The following is a 17,458-nucleotide window of genomic DNA, read 5'->3' as shown; positions in this document are numbered from 1 at the left end:
ATAGAAAACAGTATTAAAAGGAAAAGGAATAAAATATAGCAAGGATTTGATCATAAAGAATAAAGAAGCAACAATTATGTATAATCTTTTATATGCTTGAGTGGACTTGTTTTTAGTTTTAAAATCTTTTACAACCAGATATCCGGTTGATAAAAAACTTAAAAGAAAAAAAATTCCAATAACGAATAGTGGCCAGCTTCCTTGACCATACACTGATGGGTACATAAAAGTTAGAGTTTCTTGTAAACTATTTTTCATTAATAATTTAAAACAAAAGCTTCAATAATAAAATTTTAAACATTGTTTTAACCCAACATATTTTTGTTTTCTTTTTTATTCTCAAACTCTGGAATAATCCAACAACAACTTCCATCAACAACCAATTGATTTAAATTAAATAGATAGTACCATTTCTCTATTTTTTATTACACGAGCATTTAATCATTCTTTTTTTATATTGGAAAAAGTTGAATATGATTCAATAATTAATTGAACAAAAAATGTTAAAAGAAAATAATAAAAATACTGACAGTATTTACATATTAAAAAATATATTAACATAAATTAATTTACTAACATTTCAACATTTCTGATTAAAATCAAAATTCATTTGTTTTTTCTTTATCAGGAGATGATAGCCCAGGAGGTTGAACAAGATCGGATATCAAATTGTTTGTCAGAGCTTCGCGCTCTTCTTTTTCTTCTTCATAGTTAAATAAAGAGAACTCTTTGCTATCTTCCCCTGATATTTTCTTTTCTTTGTCTTCGCTTTCTGATTTGCTTTCTTCTTCAAAATCTTCCTCTGACTCACTCTGCTCATCGCCATAAGGAAATAACTGCTCGTCGTTTTCAGTTGTCACAGCCGACAAATACGCCTCAGCTGCGCCTCTCAAATACTCTTCATTGAACAGGTGCACTTTGGCCGTCTCTTCACTCACTGACTGGAAGGGCGATAGAAACAGCTCGTCTTCGTTCTGCTGCTGGTTCTGCGCTGACCTGCTTAGCTTCTTCGCGCGCCTCTCCTTCCGCTTCCTCCTTTCCCGCTCGGCCTCCATCAGCCGTATTGTGTCTTCGGGCCCCCACTCTTCGCGCTGGTCGTCGGGCTCTTCTCCAAAGTCCAGGAATGACACAGAAGATAAGGAAGGGTCGCTGATGTCGCCGTGTTTGGCTTTTGCGGCTGCTGGCTGATGTGATTGTGCATTGTCACTTGTTTCTTGTGGAGTTGAAGTGGGTGTATGAGATTCATGAGATTTATGAGATTCATGAGGTGAAGAAGGAGTTGAAGTGGTTGATGTGTTTTGAGGAGAGTCAGGCAATCGAGGTGAATTGGGAGATGACGTCTGTTCAGTATCATTTGGCATGTCGTGTGTGACTGTCAGCAATGGAGTGAGATGGATGTCATTTTCACTTTTTTGTGAAGATGGGTTCTTCAGTTCCATCTCATCTGCGACATATTTGTGGATTCTGCGCGGGATGTTGTCCAAATACCACTCTATCCTTTCTTTTTCGTCTTCTTTTCGTTTCGAGTGCTTAATCGACAGATTGATCCATTGCGTGCAAACATGCTGGCTTTCCTCCTTCGTGAAAAACGGCAGCTCCTCAACACGCTTCCTTTTGGCTTTTGCTGGCTTGGCTTCATTTTGAAAGCTGTCTGACAGTTTGGGAATAAGTTGCTTAGTGAAAAATGATCCGTACAAAAGAGACTCCTGCTGCTGCACCTCCTTCAGCCTCGATGCCTCTTTCGCTTCTCTCTCTCGTCGTTTCCTCATTCGTTTTTTCTGCAATTCCTCTCTTTTTCTTTGACTCTTAAACTTTCGAATGCTCGGCGTATCTTTTCGATTTGTTTGGTTTGCAGTTGTCGGCGATTTTTCATCTTCTAAATTGGGCTCTTGAGTTAGTGCCTTGCTGACAAGAGTTTTTGTGCTTATGTTATCTTCTTTATTCCAAATTGGCAACTTCCTGCGACTAATCTGTTGCATGCTCAATTCCTCTTTCTCTGTGTTTTTATCTGGACGAAGAGTAATGTGAGTGAAGTCACTTTCTTTTTCATTTCCTTCGAGAAGAGAGTCTGAGAACGATTTTGTCCCATCTTCCAAACAGATAAGTGGACTTTTTGGCAAATGCACAGGTTGTTTGATTTGCAAGCTTTCTCCCTGTTGAGTACAATGCGAATTATCTGAATGTTCTGAGTGCTGTTCAGTCACATCAATCAGTTTTGAGAGCTTCTCATCAACACTGGAACAAAATATGCTTTCTAGCCTCAGATTTGGCAGGTTGATTATTTCTTCAGTGCTTTGTGCCTTATCCTTTGGAACTTCTCTCAAAAGGGTTCTGATTTTTAATTGTTTGTATGGAGTCTTTTTTGAAGATTTTTTCAAAGCAAGACTGGTCAATAATGGGAATTGCTTAAATTTCGAGTCTGCTGTTTTATCTTCATTCTTTTTAAAATTATTAATTTGTGGAGTTGGCCAGATTGGTGTGAAAAGCTCTGAGGAAGAGGATCTGTTGTAAATACTTGCCTTGCTTGTAGAACTGCTTTCATCTTCTCTGAAAACGGATGACTGAGTAAAAAGTGGAATTGATTGTTGAAGAAGGCTATTGGATGATTGAATTTGTTTAATATCATCATCCTCGCTAATATTTCGTTCTACTGAACCAATAAAAGTAACGGCATCCAATTTGTGTTGGATATGATGAGTATCATCATCTCTTCTTACAGAAGAAATTGAAAATTTTTTCGTGTTTGTCTTGCGAATGGCAAGAAATGCCTGAATTTCACATAGCGAAGAGCTGATAGAATCAACGCACGTATTGCTTAACGAAATTATTTCGTGAAACTTCAACGAGTTTAATGACGATGCAAAATTCATTACTTCATTTTTTCTCTTTGAAAAGTAATTCTTTAAAAAAAAGAGCGTTAATGAAATAAAAATCAATAAGAATTTACTTAAAAATTTACCTTCATGTTTATTGAGCTTTTTGAAAGTAATTTGCAATGCGTTGAAATACAAAGAGAGCTATATATTGGTATTTCAGCAATATTTTTGATTGCAGAATTTGCAGAATCTATTGTTTGTACACAACGACTAACAAATTCAGATTTCATGTGAAAATATGAGTAATTTCTACTTTAAATCTTTATAGACCTTGAAACAAAATAACATATTGATAATAACAAAAAATGAAGGGTCTCCCAACCTTAATCTTCTTTGAAATAACTTTTTTATTGGGTTTCAAATAAACCTGAAAGACACTAATACAGGGAAATGTCCACAAAGTTAAATGATTTGTTGTTTAATATGAGACTCACCAGCAAGCAATTCATCCGAGCCTCTAAAAAGGCTGAAAAAAGAAGCAAAGATGCAAAAATCAAAATAAAAAAGGCAATAGAAACTAATAATGCAGAAGGCGCTCGAATCTACGCAGAAAATGCAATTCGTGAGCATAATTGCGCGCAGACATTTATGAAGTATTCTTCTCGAATTGATGGTCTTTGTTCTCGACTGTCAATGCAAACTGGAATGATGGCAATGGTTTCTACATTAAGCGGAATTACAAAAGGATTATCTTCTGCAATGGATTCTATGGATATGAAAAAGGTGGAATATTTTTTGATTTATTTTGAGTTTTACTCTTGATTTTTGTTAATAGATTAATCAGGTCATGGCACAATTTCAACAGCAGATGGATCATATGGATGTTACGTCTGAAGTTTGCACATTCATTGTTTATTTATGTTTATGTGAGTTATTTTGTTTTAAAGGTTGTTATGAAACAAATGGACGCAACAACCGATGAGCAAATTGAATCTGTATGTCAATGTTTTTACTTATGCTGTTTCCTGTGAAAACTCGCTAAATTTTATTATTTAAAATTTCATTAAGGCTGACGTTAGCCAGCTAATTTCCCAAGTTGCAGCTGAGCACCAACTGTCTTTGGATGGAGAATTTGAACGCTTCAAAGCTGACACTGCACCTGTTTCAGAAGCAACCTCAAGTGCAGCACCAGCTGCAGACGTTGACGATGTAGATGCACGCCTCCAAAGGCTTCTTTCCGGAGGAAGTTAAAGATTTTTGTTTCAATATTATTCATTAGCAGTTTTGTTTTCAACTTAATTCTATAATTTTGAAAGAGTTTTGGGGAAATGAATTTAAATATTTGTAGTTTGTGTAATTTAGATTGGAACTTGATTCGCCTCGTTCAAAAACGTCTTTTTAATGAAAAATATTCGTTGAACTTTCGCTTTAACATCAATGAAGAAATTTTACCGATTAAAGTGGAAATTACAAAATAAATTTAATGAGAAAATAGCGAAGTTTGAATTATAAAACAAAAAGGCGGAAAACATTTATGAAAGATGAAAAATTAGACGTAACAGAAGAATTGTGTATGAAAGGCTGTTACAGAATAATTACTGACCAAAAGTTTCCTGATCTGCATAGACAACATAAAGGAAACCATCATCGTCCTTTTTATGCTTCTTTCTAAATTTATCATAGATGGATGCCAAAGTTGCAGCCATTGAAGGAGGTTTGTTGTCAACAAAAAGGAAAAGTGATTGATTCTCTTGAAGCTATAAATAAAAACATTAATAAATGAAAATGAAAATTTTTATTTGATTTCTCAAGAATTTTGCGTGAAGTTGTAATTACAAACTGCAATTCTTCTTCGAATAACACAAATGAACTGTGCCATCTTCATCTCTTTTTGAACCAAAAACCTTATAGAATAAATGTGTAACGTACAACATAATTGCAAAGTTAAAAATATCTAATTATTTCATTAACGGTCTGAAGCACACTTCTTTTTGTCAATATCTAAAGAATTTCATAAAATACGAAACGTTGAATTCAATTATAAAAAAAGCAAATTTAAAATATTTGAATGCAAACCTGGACAATCACTTTTCTCATATTTTTCAACTATTACTGGAATTCTTTCTGGATGTTCTCGTCTTTAAAAAAAAAGTTATTAAAAGATAATAAGCTTTTCTTTGCAAACAAAAGTTTCTCTGATTGTTGTTTTCGAACGTCAAAGGGAAACCGTTCCTTAAATTTCACTGGTCTTGAAGACATAAAAGAGATTCCTTCTGTTGTTGATCTTTAACCATACCTCACCACGAATTTCTTTTGCCCACTATCTGTATAATCAAAATATTTGATTTTTTGTAACAACGTTAATTCAAGTAATTAACGAGTATACGGAAGTCTATTTGAAATACATAGAGCTGACGATACATATTTGAAAGGGCTCTCCGCGTTATGAGTCAGCAGAAACTACGTAGTTATTCATTAACAAAACGTCACTCGGACTCTGTTATTGTTCTTGAATCTTCATTGCAAAACGAATTGGATAAAAATAGCAAGAAATGCATACAACCATATGATCAAAAAATAAGTCAATTTTCTTCCAAAAGAGAAAATGATTCTCATTTACCAAGATCTATTTCTCCTCATATATCAGCACATCGTGCAACTAATTTTTTCCTTTCAATTGCATCTGAAGCTATTTACTCTCCAAAATCTGATCCAAAAGTCTCGCTTCTGGAAGATTTTCCTAAAGATGAGCAAAAACAATCACAAGAAATACTTGATTCAGATTCATTTTTGGAAATTGAGCAAGCATTAACAGAAGAACAACAATACTCACTATCAAAATCTCTTCCAAAAGAGTCGAATGTCATGAAAAATTCAGAGTTTATTAGATGGGATGTTCCTCGCACCCTTGCAATTGAAGATCCGTTAATTCTTCCAATTCACCTTCCACATGAATTCGAAACGCAAACAAAAGAACAGGGCAATCAAGAAAATTCAGAAGTTCTTTCTGAATGTAAGGAAAAGAAAAAGTTCAAGTCCAATCTTTCTCCTTCAAAAAGTCCCCGTTCGTCTCATGCATTCATTCAACAATCATTATGCTCCCCCTCAAGTTGTTCAAAAGCCTCCTCAAGTAGACCAGAATCCCCCAGGGGAAATGCTGCATATAATATATTTTATCACAGTCCTAACGCTCCCAGCTCACCACACACCCCAAACTCTCCTAGTCATTCCATTTTTTCTCCTTCACCAGCTTCACTTCAACGTTTCAATTCACGCGCTTCACTTCCTCCCAAGTCTCCCCGTTCTGGTTCTCTTTCTTCTCAGTCTCCGCTTTTCCCTCGTCATTCCTTTCAGGACTCATCACCTAACCACCCTTCTTCCAATCCGCTTTCTCCGACTTGCCGTTCCAGTTCATCGTCGTCGCCTGTGCTTCGCTCTGAGCATTCTTTTTGTTGTTATTCTTCACCACCTCCATCATCATCGTTAACAACATCATCATTATCACCTCCGTCATCATCATCATCTTCTTCTTCTTCTTCATTAACCCCATCACCAAAACACCATTCAAAACAAAAATCCAACCCCCAAGACACTTCTTCTCTTCCTGCATATTCTTCTCAAAGCACACTGACGCAAAGAACATCTCAGCACCAATCAAGACCTTTCCTTCCTGTTCACAACCGCCGCTCGTCTATTTCATCAACAGCATCTGCACCTGTTGTCCGTTCTCGTTCGTTTTCTGCATCGCCGAAGCTGTCGCAGCGGCGCTTGCGCCCTTCTTCTCCTTCTTCTCCTTCGCCATCACCTGCAAACACATCACAAGCATCAACATTAACATTAACCTCAACATCAACCTCAACATCAACATCACATTCACGTTCACGTTCATCCACTTCATTGTCTGGGTCTAAGTCATCTCATTCCTCTACTCCCTTTTCTCTTTCATCATCGTCATCATCATCATCATCTTTTTCTTCTTCTTCTTCCTCTTCCTCTTCCTCATCCTCATCCTCATCCACCTCACCATTTGCGCGTCCTTCCACACCCACATCGCATCGTTCATCCTCTCGCTCCTCTCGCTCCTCTCGTTCATCTCACGGCCTCTCCATTGTTATTCCCACTTCCATCAGCAAAAGCTCACCTGAGCGTCCTGTTCCCCGGAAATCCCATCCAAAACACCATCCATCATTGTCTTATTCTGCTTTGTCGTCGCCCCGCAGCCTGCCAAAGCCAAAAGCAGCGACTTCTCCGATGTCTCTGAGAGCCAGAACACATCGCTATTCTCTGACTGCCTCGTCCATCCCTTCTCCACGCACACCTTTTTCGCCTGTATCGCTTGAGCGTCGGTTCTCTTTTTTTTCTTCTTCTTCTTCTTCTTCTTCTTTTTCTTCTTCTTCTTCTTCTTCTTCTTCTTCTTCCATCTCTCATTGTGATTATTCACCTTCTCAAAAGCATTCTGACCTCTTCAATTCTCAAAAGACCATCCCAAATGGCGGGCAGCACACCCATCGATCTCCTCTCCGAATAGCCACTGCATCTCCCAAGACATCCTCTACTCAATCTTCTCATTCTTTTCAGTCTTCTCAATCTTCACAGCTTCCGTCTCCTTTGAAATCGCCTTCTCAGAACTCTGCACGCGTCAAAACAAGACCTCAATCTGCTTCCAGACACGGTCGTTCTTCTTCTTCTTCTTCTTCTTCTTCTTCATTTTCTCCTTCATCTCGCAATGGTTTGTCTTCTCAAGCTGGTTCCGCCTTTCACTTTCCTTCACACGCACCCTCCCGCTCACCAGCACATTCATTGCTTTCCCCTCCTTCTGTTCAATCTGTGAAATCAATGCATTCTGTGTCTACTCCATCGTCTGTATCAACCCTTTCTGCTACCAACCCAGCTGCTTCTCGCTCAGCCGCTTCGTCTGCCTCTTCACACCGCCGGCGTCTTTCAATGACTGCTGCTTCAAACAACACATCTCCCTTTCCTTCTTCTCCAACCTCGCCTCTTTCTTCTTCTTCTCTGTCTCCTCTTTCTTCTCTCTCCAACTCTCTGTTCTCTGCCCGCTCTATCTCTTCGTCCCTCTGCACGCCAAACTCCGCCCGCACTCCGCTCCGCCGCCCTTCCTGGCTGCCTGACTCTGTCCCTTTCACCCCGCGCGGCAGCGCTTCTTCGAGCGATTGCGATGATCGCATTGAGCAGACAGATTCTGTTGGCAATGCTGATAACATTGACAATGTTGAATCGGCTGATAGATTTGATAGGAATGACAGAGTTGACAGTGCTTCAGACGAGCAACAGCAAGCTTCCGATGCGAATCCGTCTGATCTGGACGTCTCTTTCGCATCGAATGCGTCTGAACATCCTTCGAAGACGTCAGGTACATTGATCACATTGATCACATTGGGAACATCAAGTACATCAAACACTTTTGGTGCATTGGATTCATTGAGTTCATTTGACCCGCAGCTGACTGGGTGCAACTTGGCTGCTGATGCTGCTTCTGCTGCTTCTGCTGCTGATGCTTCTAATACTGCTGCAGGGACAATGAGAAGAGCTGCTGCTTTTGATGCTTTTGCTTCTAATACTGCTTTTGCTGCAGATGGGGCAGTCGCTTCACTGCGGTCAGGGCAGTGCAATGTTGATTCTCTGGCTTCGAGAGCACTTGGCAGCCAGATGATAAATGAAGACAGCTCTACTTGCACATCGCCTCATACGCCTCATTCTTCAATTGCTCAGTCTGGCTCTTCTTCTTCTTCTTCTCTGATTGCCTCAAAAGTTCTATTGAGTTCTGAGCAAGAAACTAACTCTTCATCATCAACTTCTTCTCCTTCTCCTTCTTCTTCTTCTTCTCCATCGTCTGCTTCTGCCACGAAGGATTTGCCGATCCAGGGCGTTTTGATTGACGCTGCGTCGAATGCTTCAAATGCATCGAATGCTTCTTCATCGCTTTCTGACTCTGGGCTGTCGAATTCTTCGTGTGCAAAAGATGCGTCGTTGTTGTCTTGTTCACCCGCTGATGTTTCTGCTAATCCTTTTCACAGCGAGAGCAAAACGGATTTTAATTGTAACTCGTCTTCTGTTTCATCTGTTCAAGAAACAACTTGTTTGCCATCAAAAATCGAAAATTCTTCGTTTGTTTTATTTTCAAATGATCGATGCATTGACAATGATCCAAACTTCCATGATTTGTCATCCCCTCAGAAACAATGTTTTGATACTTTTCATGAAGCATTATGAATTTGTAATTATTGAGTTTTTGTGCCTATGTCTTTGTTGTGTTTAAATAGGTTATTAGTTCTATTTATGTGTATTTTTCAGATTTGAAAAAGGAAACAAATAAATTTTTTTAAATGATTAGAAATTTTTGTACCAAACTTTTTCTGCTTTCGCATCTCTATTAGTCTCTCAATCTTAGTCAATCTGTATATATTAAAAATTATTTAATAACGAAAAAGATTCAAAAATGAAAAGTTGAATACAATTTTGTAATCAATAAATATATTCCCATTTGAAATTTTTATTTGATTAACAAAAGGGTATTGGATCAATTGAAAATAAATGGCTGCAAGTTTGTGATTATTGGAGTTTTTCAAAGTTATCGATTTATTGTGTCATTCTTATATATTTAAATCTTAGCAAATTCGAAATTGCGTTTAGTTTTGCGTATTTTAGCTGTATTTATGACGATATGGTATTTTGCCATGTTTGTGGTGTCTATTGTTGCATTAGCATCAATACGTGGATATTTTCTAATTGGAGTGATGATGTTATTGTTGACTTGCTTTGGCCTTGCTTGCGGAGTTTTCGGAATTATTGGAGCTGGTTATCATCCAGTTACAAAGAGAGGTTCATTAATATATATGGTTATTACGTTTATTGGATATCTTGGTATTATCGGAAGTTTCTCTATACTTGCATGCTTATCTTGGGGGCTTGTGCCAACAGTGGATTCAACAATTTTGTTGTCAACAAATGATTTTAAAAAAAGCTTCCCTGGTTGTAATGATGCAACAATAAAAAATCCCTTAAAATTACTTGCAACTGCTAAAAAAATGATGAGCCTCGTAGCAGTTATGTGCGTGCTATCTGTAATATTAACAGCTATATATCTTTTAGTCTTTACTATTCACATGTCCTTTAGTTTTTCTCGAAGAGTTTGTTTTCTTATTTTATGCATTTATCTGTTTATTAATTTGTTATGTTTGGTTAATTTTTATGTTTATTAATCAAAGTATTGGATTTTTGGACTTGGTGGATGGATGCTGCTTACGGGAATTATGATTGCCATTTCAACAAAGTATATAAATCCGTACAAGCAAAAGATAGATGGTAAAAATCTAAAGCCAGCAGCTTTAACAACTTTTTATATTATTTTTGGAGTTGCGCTGATGGTTATTGGTATTTGCCTCGTCTTTGTAGGATTATTACACCGAATAATGAAGAAACTTGTTCCAATTGCCAAAATCGTGGGAGCTGTTATGATGGTCTTGTTCGCAATTCTGTTTTTCCTTGCCATCTCGATGAATAAGGCCTCACAGAAGCAAATGGGAAATTTCTGCGAAAGTGACACAAAGACTTGCCTGAAAGAGCTGACCTCTCTGAAAGATAGAATGTGCCACGATGCCAAGAATCAAGACGAGTGCATGCAAGCGGTTGAGGTTGACGATCTCATCACACTGAGAAAATCAAGAGTGCAAGGGTGGTGCGCCACAATCGGTTTGCATATTAGTCTTTGCAATTATTTAATGTTCATTCACTTTTATAATCAACTTGACTGAAATTTTTTATTATAAATAATTGATGTTTTTTTTTATTCAACTTCAATATTGTTAATTTCATTCTTCTTTATTAGCTGCGGTATCAATATTTGTAATTCTCTACATGGCAACCGTGTTCTTGGTCAATCTTGGTGAAGAAAAAAAGGCATGCTCATCAAATTTCTTTTGAATGATTTTTGAATTTTTTTTGAATTTTTTATCGATTTCATTTTATTTTTTAATGTTTGGTTGCATTCAACAGACTGAAAGACCACTTCCAGGATCATCAGCATACGCTCACTCGGAAGTTGCAGTTGCGTAAAGAAATTTTTCATTTTTAAGCAATTTTTTTAGAGGATATAATTTTAAGAAAAAAATTTTTTGTTTAGAGCGATTAATATTTTTAAAGTCATTTCTATGCATTTTTGTTCTTATTCTCTTTGCATACATTTTTAATGCAATCTTCTTTGAATCTTTAACGTAAATGTCTTCTAATTTCTTATTTGTAATTCTGGTTTTAACAAGATTGTCGTAAACTGTATTAGTATTGGTTCTTTAAGAGTTCTTTTTGTTGCTCTCTCTTTTCATTCACTTAAAATACTTTCTGCTTTGTATATTTGATATTATTAAATTTTCCATAATAGATGTATTTGTAATTGCTTTTATCATTTTAGACAAAATATGCCTCGCTTCACAAAATTTTCATCTGTAAAATTGTGCATATATTTAATTCTCGCACTATTTTGAAAGATATTAATTTTTATGAGATTTTTCGAAAAAATGCCGTAATCATGATAGTATTTTATGTTTATTTTTTGAAAAGAAAAAAAATGAGTTGAATAAGAAGCGTTTGAAAATTGTTGTTATTATGAAACGCTGATTGTGAACACAAAGCGATAGACTGAAGTCGTGGCGAACTTTGGAAATAATCTTCCGTGATGATTCCTATTTATAATGTGAATTTCATTGCATGGTTTCTTCTATTTTTATCCTATTGTATATATATATATTTTTTTGAAATTTTTAATGTTTCTTGTTCTGTGAAAAGAACTTTTTATAGAAACCTGTGAAAAATGACATTGCTTTGATATAAAAAACGGTAAAATGAAAGTATATCGGAACTCCCAATTTTGCACAATAAAATTGTGAAAGTCATTTGCATTATATATTGATTCGATTTGAAAATTTCCAGCAATCGGAAAGTCTTTTCAAAGAAGGTTAAAAAAACATGGAAAAGTCATTAAAATTCTAATACATAGTTCATGATCAAAAGAGTTTTATGGCAAGAACTGAAGAGGATTAAAAAAGTCAAACAGTATTTCGATTGAATACGATCTTCCATGATAAAGAAGAAACGTGGAATTGGTTTTTCAAACGTTTTCAAGAGTTCGCTTCCAAGGATTGCCATAAATGCAGAAGCAAAAGGAGAATCAGGGAGGAAACAGAAGGATTCAAATTTCTTTTGTGTCAAACTTGCAGAAAAAAACCTCAATATATAAAAATTCTGTGTTTTCCAATATGAAACATCTGAGAAATATTGTTTTGCAGATTCTATTGTAATATTTGATTGGAATTGGATTAAAACAAATTCATATACTGACAGAAGTTTCTTAACCAACAAGAGGTTTGTGGAAAAGCGTTGTTCGAGTTATTTACACACACAAATATGAAATGAAATGATGTTAAAATTTGGAGGACAGGGAAAATACGTCGAAATTGATGAGGCTGTTTGGAGGAAAAGGAAATATGGAAGAGGAAGAAAGAAGGATTTGATGTGGATTTTCAGAGGAGTTGAGAGGAAGGAAGGAGGAGGAGCTGGAACATATTTGGTTATTATCGTGCCTGACAGGAAAAAGGAAACATTGATCCATATTATTCAAGAAAAGATATTCCCAGTCATAATAATAATTAATGATGAATGGAAAAGCTATTATTGCCTGAAAGATATAGGTAATGAACATATTGCAGTCTGTCATAAAAGGAACTTCAAAGATCCAGAAACAGGTGCATGTGCCAATACCGTTGAAGTGTTGTGGAGTCATTTAAGAGCGTTTTTTCCAAACCATGGAGAAAGAAAAACATTCATTGCAGATTGTTTATCCATGTAACTTGTTCAAAAAAATCTTAAACCAAGTTTTGCTGATATTTTAAAAAAAATTGAAACATTTTATTTTCGAAGAAAAAGCCCATTATTGCAGATGAAGAAATTAATTTTTCTGAAAATGAAGAAATTCCTGATACTGATGATATCCTGCATGGACCGCGTGATGATGATAAAGAAGAAGATTCATATGGTATTGATGACGTTGAAGTTGCTTCTTATTATTCTGATGAATGAGCAGATATCTTCATTTGCTCAGTTTGAATGAAATTTTATAGTACAGATATCGCATAAAATACCGGACATCGCACAAAATACCGGACAAGATCGATTTCACAATAACTGCACAAAGAAAAATTCTGGTAATTTTCCTCAAAACATATCTCGTCAATGCAAACTCATTTAATATATTAAACTTTCAGGACTTCTTCGCTTGAGCTCAGAAAAAATAAATGATTGATATCTCGAAGAAATAAGATTTTGAGTTTCTCCGAGATTTTTAAAAATAATTTTTTCTGAGCACAAATGAAGCTGTGCTGAAAGTTTTGTATGTTACGTGAGTTTGCATTGACGAGATATGTTTTGAGGAAAATTACCAGAATTTTTCTTTGTGCAGTTATTGTGAAATCGATCTTGTCCGGTATTTTGTGCGATGTCCGGTATTTTATGCGATATCTGTAAATTATTTTTTCACGTTTTTTTAACAACTTTTTTCACATTTCAACACATTATTAACTCAAAAGAAATCAATAGATACAAGAATAATCATTATATGAAAGTTCCAATATTCTTTTTATTTGTCTAAAAAAACAATTTCCAAAAAAATGCACGTTATCCAGAAATTGTTGAACGATGAAGTGCTTTTATAAAATGAATGATTTTATTTTTATTCTTTCCAAAAACCCAATTTTTAAACTCTTTTGTGATGACATCATCAAAAATTTAAGTATCTTTTTTAAATAAATCATCTCAGAGAAAAATATTACTATTTTCGTGTTTTGATCAACAAAAACAAAACTTTTTGCAATTGAATTTTTTTTTTTTATTTTTATAATTTTTTTTTTTTTTTTTAATTTCAATTTGGGTGATAATTTTTGAAAATATATTTTTTTCTGTGAATTTTTGTGAATTTTTGTGAAATTTTTGAAATAATCTATATTGCAATAAATTGTATATGATTAGAGAAAACACAAATGAGAGAAAAAACATCAATTCTGAATTCATTAATAATTCCATTCAGGAAAGTATTGAGCTAATTTCATAACCTATATTTATATCAAAATTTCCAGATTTGTCAACATATGTCAAACAAAAGGAAAACTGTTTGATCAGTTAAACCATTCCAATAAACCTGAAAAGCTTTGCTCTGTTTTTCACAACACTCACTTCGCAAAATGCTAAAGGCTGAAAGCAGTGTATGAGTGATGCTTATAAATAGGATAGATTGGAATCATTAAATTCAACAATTTTTGAATTTTTGTTTTGTTGTCATGTTAATTCCAAAATGGTTTGTTAATCATATGCTATATAAATGTGATAATGCAGAAAAAGGGCGTTACAGATAATTTTTCAGGTTTGAAAACGTTTTTGCATTTGAATGGAGAATAAATTTTATATTTTCATTTTTCCGAAATGTTGAGAAGAAAAGAAAGGAACAATTTTTTCAAGAGAATTTTTTCATTTTCCTCGAGGTGGCTGAATGGAAAGAAGAAAAAAGAAAGCAAAAAGGTGAAGAAGGAAATAACGTTGAACAGAAAGCTGGATGAAAAGCTGGAAGAAGAAGGATATGAAGATCTTGTTATCAGTTTCTTCGAACCAATTATTAAAGATCAAAACAATTGGAACACCTCAAAAGATCTAAATGGTTTTTTCATTTTTCATTAAGCTTCAAAAATGCATCATTGTCTGAAATATAAAAACTGCATTTTCTTGATTATCTCCTTCTTCTCAGTGAATCAGATGTGATATCTTAGAAAAGATTGTCGTCTGTGTCAAAACTGAAATCACTCTTGCAACTTTTATGGTTATCTGAGTCTAATCCGCTTATTCCATCTGTTCAACAACATCAGCAACATCATCAACAGCAGTTGCAGCAACAATGATTATCACAACATCTTCTTCTTCTTCTTTGCATGATATATTGTCTTTTCATTTCAATTACCTCTTCTGGTGGCTTAATTCACCTTCTCTTCTTTATCGAACATCAAGTATTTTTTTCGCTTGAAAATTTATATGTTTCCATCAGCAACATGCGAATATTTCATTGTTGCATTTATTGATTAGAATGATTTGCTCAACGACACATGGAATATGTTTTCAACTCTTCTAATAGAGCATGAGGATCAGCTTGAAAATTGCAAAAAAATTGAGCACACTATGGAGGCCAAAACGGAGAAAGAATGGAAGAAGAAAAAGGAAAGAAAAGAAGCAAAAATAATGAAGAGCGAAAATCTCAAAAAGCCTTTTTTGAGGAACAGAAAGCTATGGATGAGTTCTTTTGCAGACGAACTCCATCTCATGTGCCATGTTTGCGTGAGTGGACATTGGCTGCTATTGATAAAAATTAACTGTTTGAGGCATGCATTGGATATCGGAATATTGATCGATACCACTTCACAGTGACTTGTCCATCGGATTGTACAACAACATCTTCTTCATCTGTTGATTCCATTCCTCACTTCTTCTTCTTCTTCTTCTTCTTCTTCTTCTTCTTCTTCTTCTTCTTTTCGATGTTCATCTGAATCCAAACTTGATCTTCGTTTTTTGCTCCAACCTTATTTATTATTCACATTCTTTATTCCTGGGAATTCTATCATCACTCGACTTTCATCTGCTTCATCTTCATCTCTTTCTCTTTCCTTTTTGTTGCATACGTGTCATTCGGGTCTATTATTTGTTGTATCTGATTGAGTGGTCATCATTTCTACCAAAGGCATCCTATCCAACATCATCCGACAGATATCGATCTGACTCGGCCAATCAATTAAAGAACTAACAAACTCTCTTGCTCCGAGTCAAACAACTCAATTTCCATCTTCTTTTCTTCCAGCATCTCTCCCTTCACAATCTTGTCTCCTGCAATCCCCGCCTCACACTCCCCAAATGGGATATCCAGCGTCAGACACTCCCACACCATCATCCCAATCTAGAATGCCACCGACTCCTTTGTTGCTCCCATCTTCTTGTTCATCAGCAGCTCGGGCGCCTTCCACCTCAGACACTCTTTTTTGAAATCATCCTCATCCTCAAAAGCTGATGAAGGCAGAGAGTCATCATCATCATCATCATCACTTGCAGATGTCACAACTGTTGTTGATAAGATGGATGATGAATCTGAGTCTGAAGATGAGAAGTCGAAGTGGAGGGCAATGCAGATCACCATGTGCTCTGAGAACAGCACAATGTGAGGACTCAGGTTGGCCAGCGAAGGCAATTCTTTTTCTTCATCAAATGAATGAAGTGCTCCATTCGCCACCCAGAACAGAATCTGGGCAGCTGTCTGCTCCCTTTCCTGCAAACTCCCAATCGCCATCTCTTTCTTCTCGTTCCTTCCATGAAGCAGCATGAACAGTGAATCCCTCAGATCCACAATCAGCTTTTCATGTGGTGAAGAGCAGGCCATTGCATCCACCAGATTCGACATTGATGAGGTGGTTGGACACAAGTCCTCCCCACGAACAAAAGTCGATTCTGTATCTGAAGTATCTGTTGTTGAAGTGGATGAAACAGAGGGAGATGGTGTTCTTTTCCTTGTCTCTTCTTCCTCAACCTCCTTTTTTAATACCCATTCTGGAATCTTGTCTGAGTCCTTCCCCAAGATGTATTCAGTCGATCCACTCTGGGATAGAAGATGCTCTGATGGTTCGGAATGCCCCAAGCTTTTCGCATATACTCTCTTCTTGATCTTTTCTTCATTCTTCTTTTCTGCCTCTCTCAGCTCTCCTCCACTGCTCCTCAGGCGACATCTCCATCGTTTCCATCTCTATCAACTTCGGATCCTTCTTCACTGTGTCTTCCACAATCACCTCCAATTCTTCTGTTCATCTCTTTTATTTTTTCCGTCGAACAGAAAACTCAACAAGCAAAATTTGGAAAACTCAAACCAATAGTCAGCAAAAGAGAAATCAAAAAATTTGATAAAAAACAGATATTATTCATTTTGCTTTTTCATTCATTTCTTATTTTCTTCAGTTGTTTATTGAATAACTTTGATAAATCAATAAAAACGAAGAATTACTGAAACTTTTTAATAATTTGTTTATTAATTATTAGATTTAATTTTTTTTTTAAAGAAAGTCTATGAGAAACATTTCAAAAATTTCAGAGAAACTTCATCTTTATTTTTGCAATTTTTTAATAAAAAATTTTCACCAAAGGTTTGTCATTGTTAAAGAAAAGTTGTAAAAGCATATTGCCGTGCGATATTTGTAGGGATATTAACTCTGAGTCAGTGAAATTACTGACTGGTATAAATAGATGCTTCCGTAATTTTTATTCGCTTCCGCAGACACTTATATAAATGAATTCAAAGAAAATAAAAATTATTATATCCTTTTTTCTACTCAGAAAAATTTAGAAAATTCATAAAAAGAAATAATTAATAAGATGGAAAATAATTATATAAAAAATTGCAACAGTTTATGTAAAGGCCAAGTAAGAATTATCAAACAAAATTCAATTGAATTCATCGAATATTCAAAGATGTTAGAGATACACAAAACCAAAAACGAAGAAATGTGAAAATTCTCAACCCTAAAACAAAAAATAATTGATATTCAGAAATAGATTAG

General features: G+C 35.5%; 5 protein-coding genes across 5 annotated transcripts; 2 read left to right on the top strand and 3 right to left on the bottom strand.

Annotated features, from left to right (window-relative positions):
- Window positions 1–418: 418 nt before the first annotated feature.
- On the bottom strand, window positions 419–3,180 carry MONOS_2478 (uncharacterized protein). The gene is made up of 2 exons (XM_067872401.1): window positions 2,960–3,180; window positions 419–2,900 (listed from the first exon to the last, which is right to left on the bottom strand). The coding sequence occupies exons 1-2, from the start codon at window positions 3,104–3,106 to the stop codon at window positions 600–602; spliced, it is 2,448 nt and encodes an 815-aa protein (XP_067730439.1). The 5' UTR covers window positions 3,107–3,180; the 3' UTR covers window positions 419–599.
- A 26-nt stretch (window positions 3,181–3,206) lies between these two features.
- MONOS_2479 (Vacuolar protein sorting 46A (Vps46A)) lies at window positions 3,207–4,308 on the top strand. The gene is made up of 4 exons (XM_067872402.1): window positions 3,207–3,599; window positions 3,652–3,711; window positions 3,764–3,811; window positions 3,885–4,308. Exons 1-4 carry the CDS (start codon window positions 3,267–3,269, stop codon window positions 4,065–4,067), a joined length of 624 nt encoding a protein of 207 aa, XP_067730438.1. The 5' UTR covers window positions 3,207–3,266; the 3' UTR covers window positions 4,068–4,308.
- On the bottom strand, window positions 4,241–5,104 carry MONOS_2480 (Autophagy-related protein 8 A (Atg8A)). The gene is made up of 5 exons (XM_067872404.1): window positions 5,002–5,104; window positions 4,893–4,954; window positions 4,802–4,817; window positions 4,657–4,720; window positions 4,241–4,573 (listed from the first exon to the last, which is right to left on the bottom strand). The coding sequence occupies exons 1-5, from the start codon at window positions 5,073–5,075 to the stop codon at window positions 4,412–4,414; spliced, it is 378 nt and encodes a 125-aa protein (XP_067730437.1). The 5' UTR covers window positions 5,076–5,104; the 3' UTR covers window positions 4,241–4,411.
- Window positions 5,105–5,261: 157 nt separating this feature from the next.
- On the top strand, window positions 5,262–10,889 carry MONOS_2481 (uncharacterized protein; the record flags this gene model as incomplete). Its single annotated transcript, XM_067872405.1, has 5 exons — window positions 5,262–8,913; window positions 9,447–9,964; window positions 10,043–10,526; window positions 10,663–10,733; window positions 10,830–10,889. 5 exons carry the CDS (start codon window positions 5,262–5,264, stop codon window positions 10,887–10,889), a joined length of 4,785 nt encoding a protein of 1,594 aa, XP_067730436.1.
- A 4,924-nt stretch (window positions 10,890–15,813) lies between these two features.
- Window positions 15,814–16,712, bottom strand: MONOS_2482 (uncharacterized protein; the record flags this gene model as incomplete). The annotated part of the gene is made up of 2 exons (XM_067872406.1): window positions 15,814–16,506; window positions 16,632–16,712. 2 exons carry the CDS (start codon window positions 16,710–16,712, stop codon window positions 15,814–15,816), a joined length of 774 nt encoding a protein of 257 aa, XP_067730435.1.
- Window positions 16,713–17,458: the final 746 nt, after the last annotated feature.

This window comes from Monocercomonoides exilis (assembly GCF_001643675.1).
Source record: "Monocercomonoides exilis strain PA203 chromosome Unknown scaffold14-1859848, whole genome shotgun sequence".
In the NCBI taxonomy this organism is placed as follows: Eukaryota; Preaxostyla; order Oxymonadida; family Polymastigidae; genus Monocercomonoides; species Monocercomonoides exilis.
Note: the sequence above shows the minus strand (reverse complement) of the source record. Positions and strands in the feature narration are given on the sequence as shown.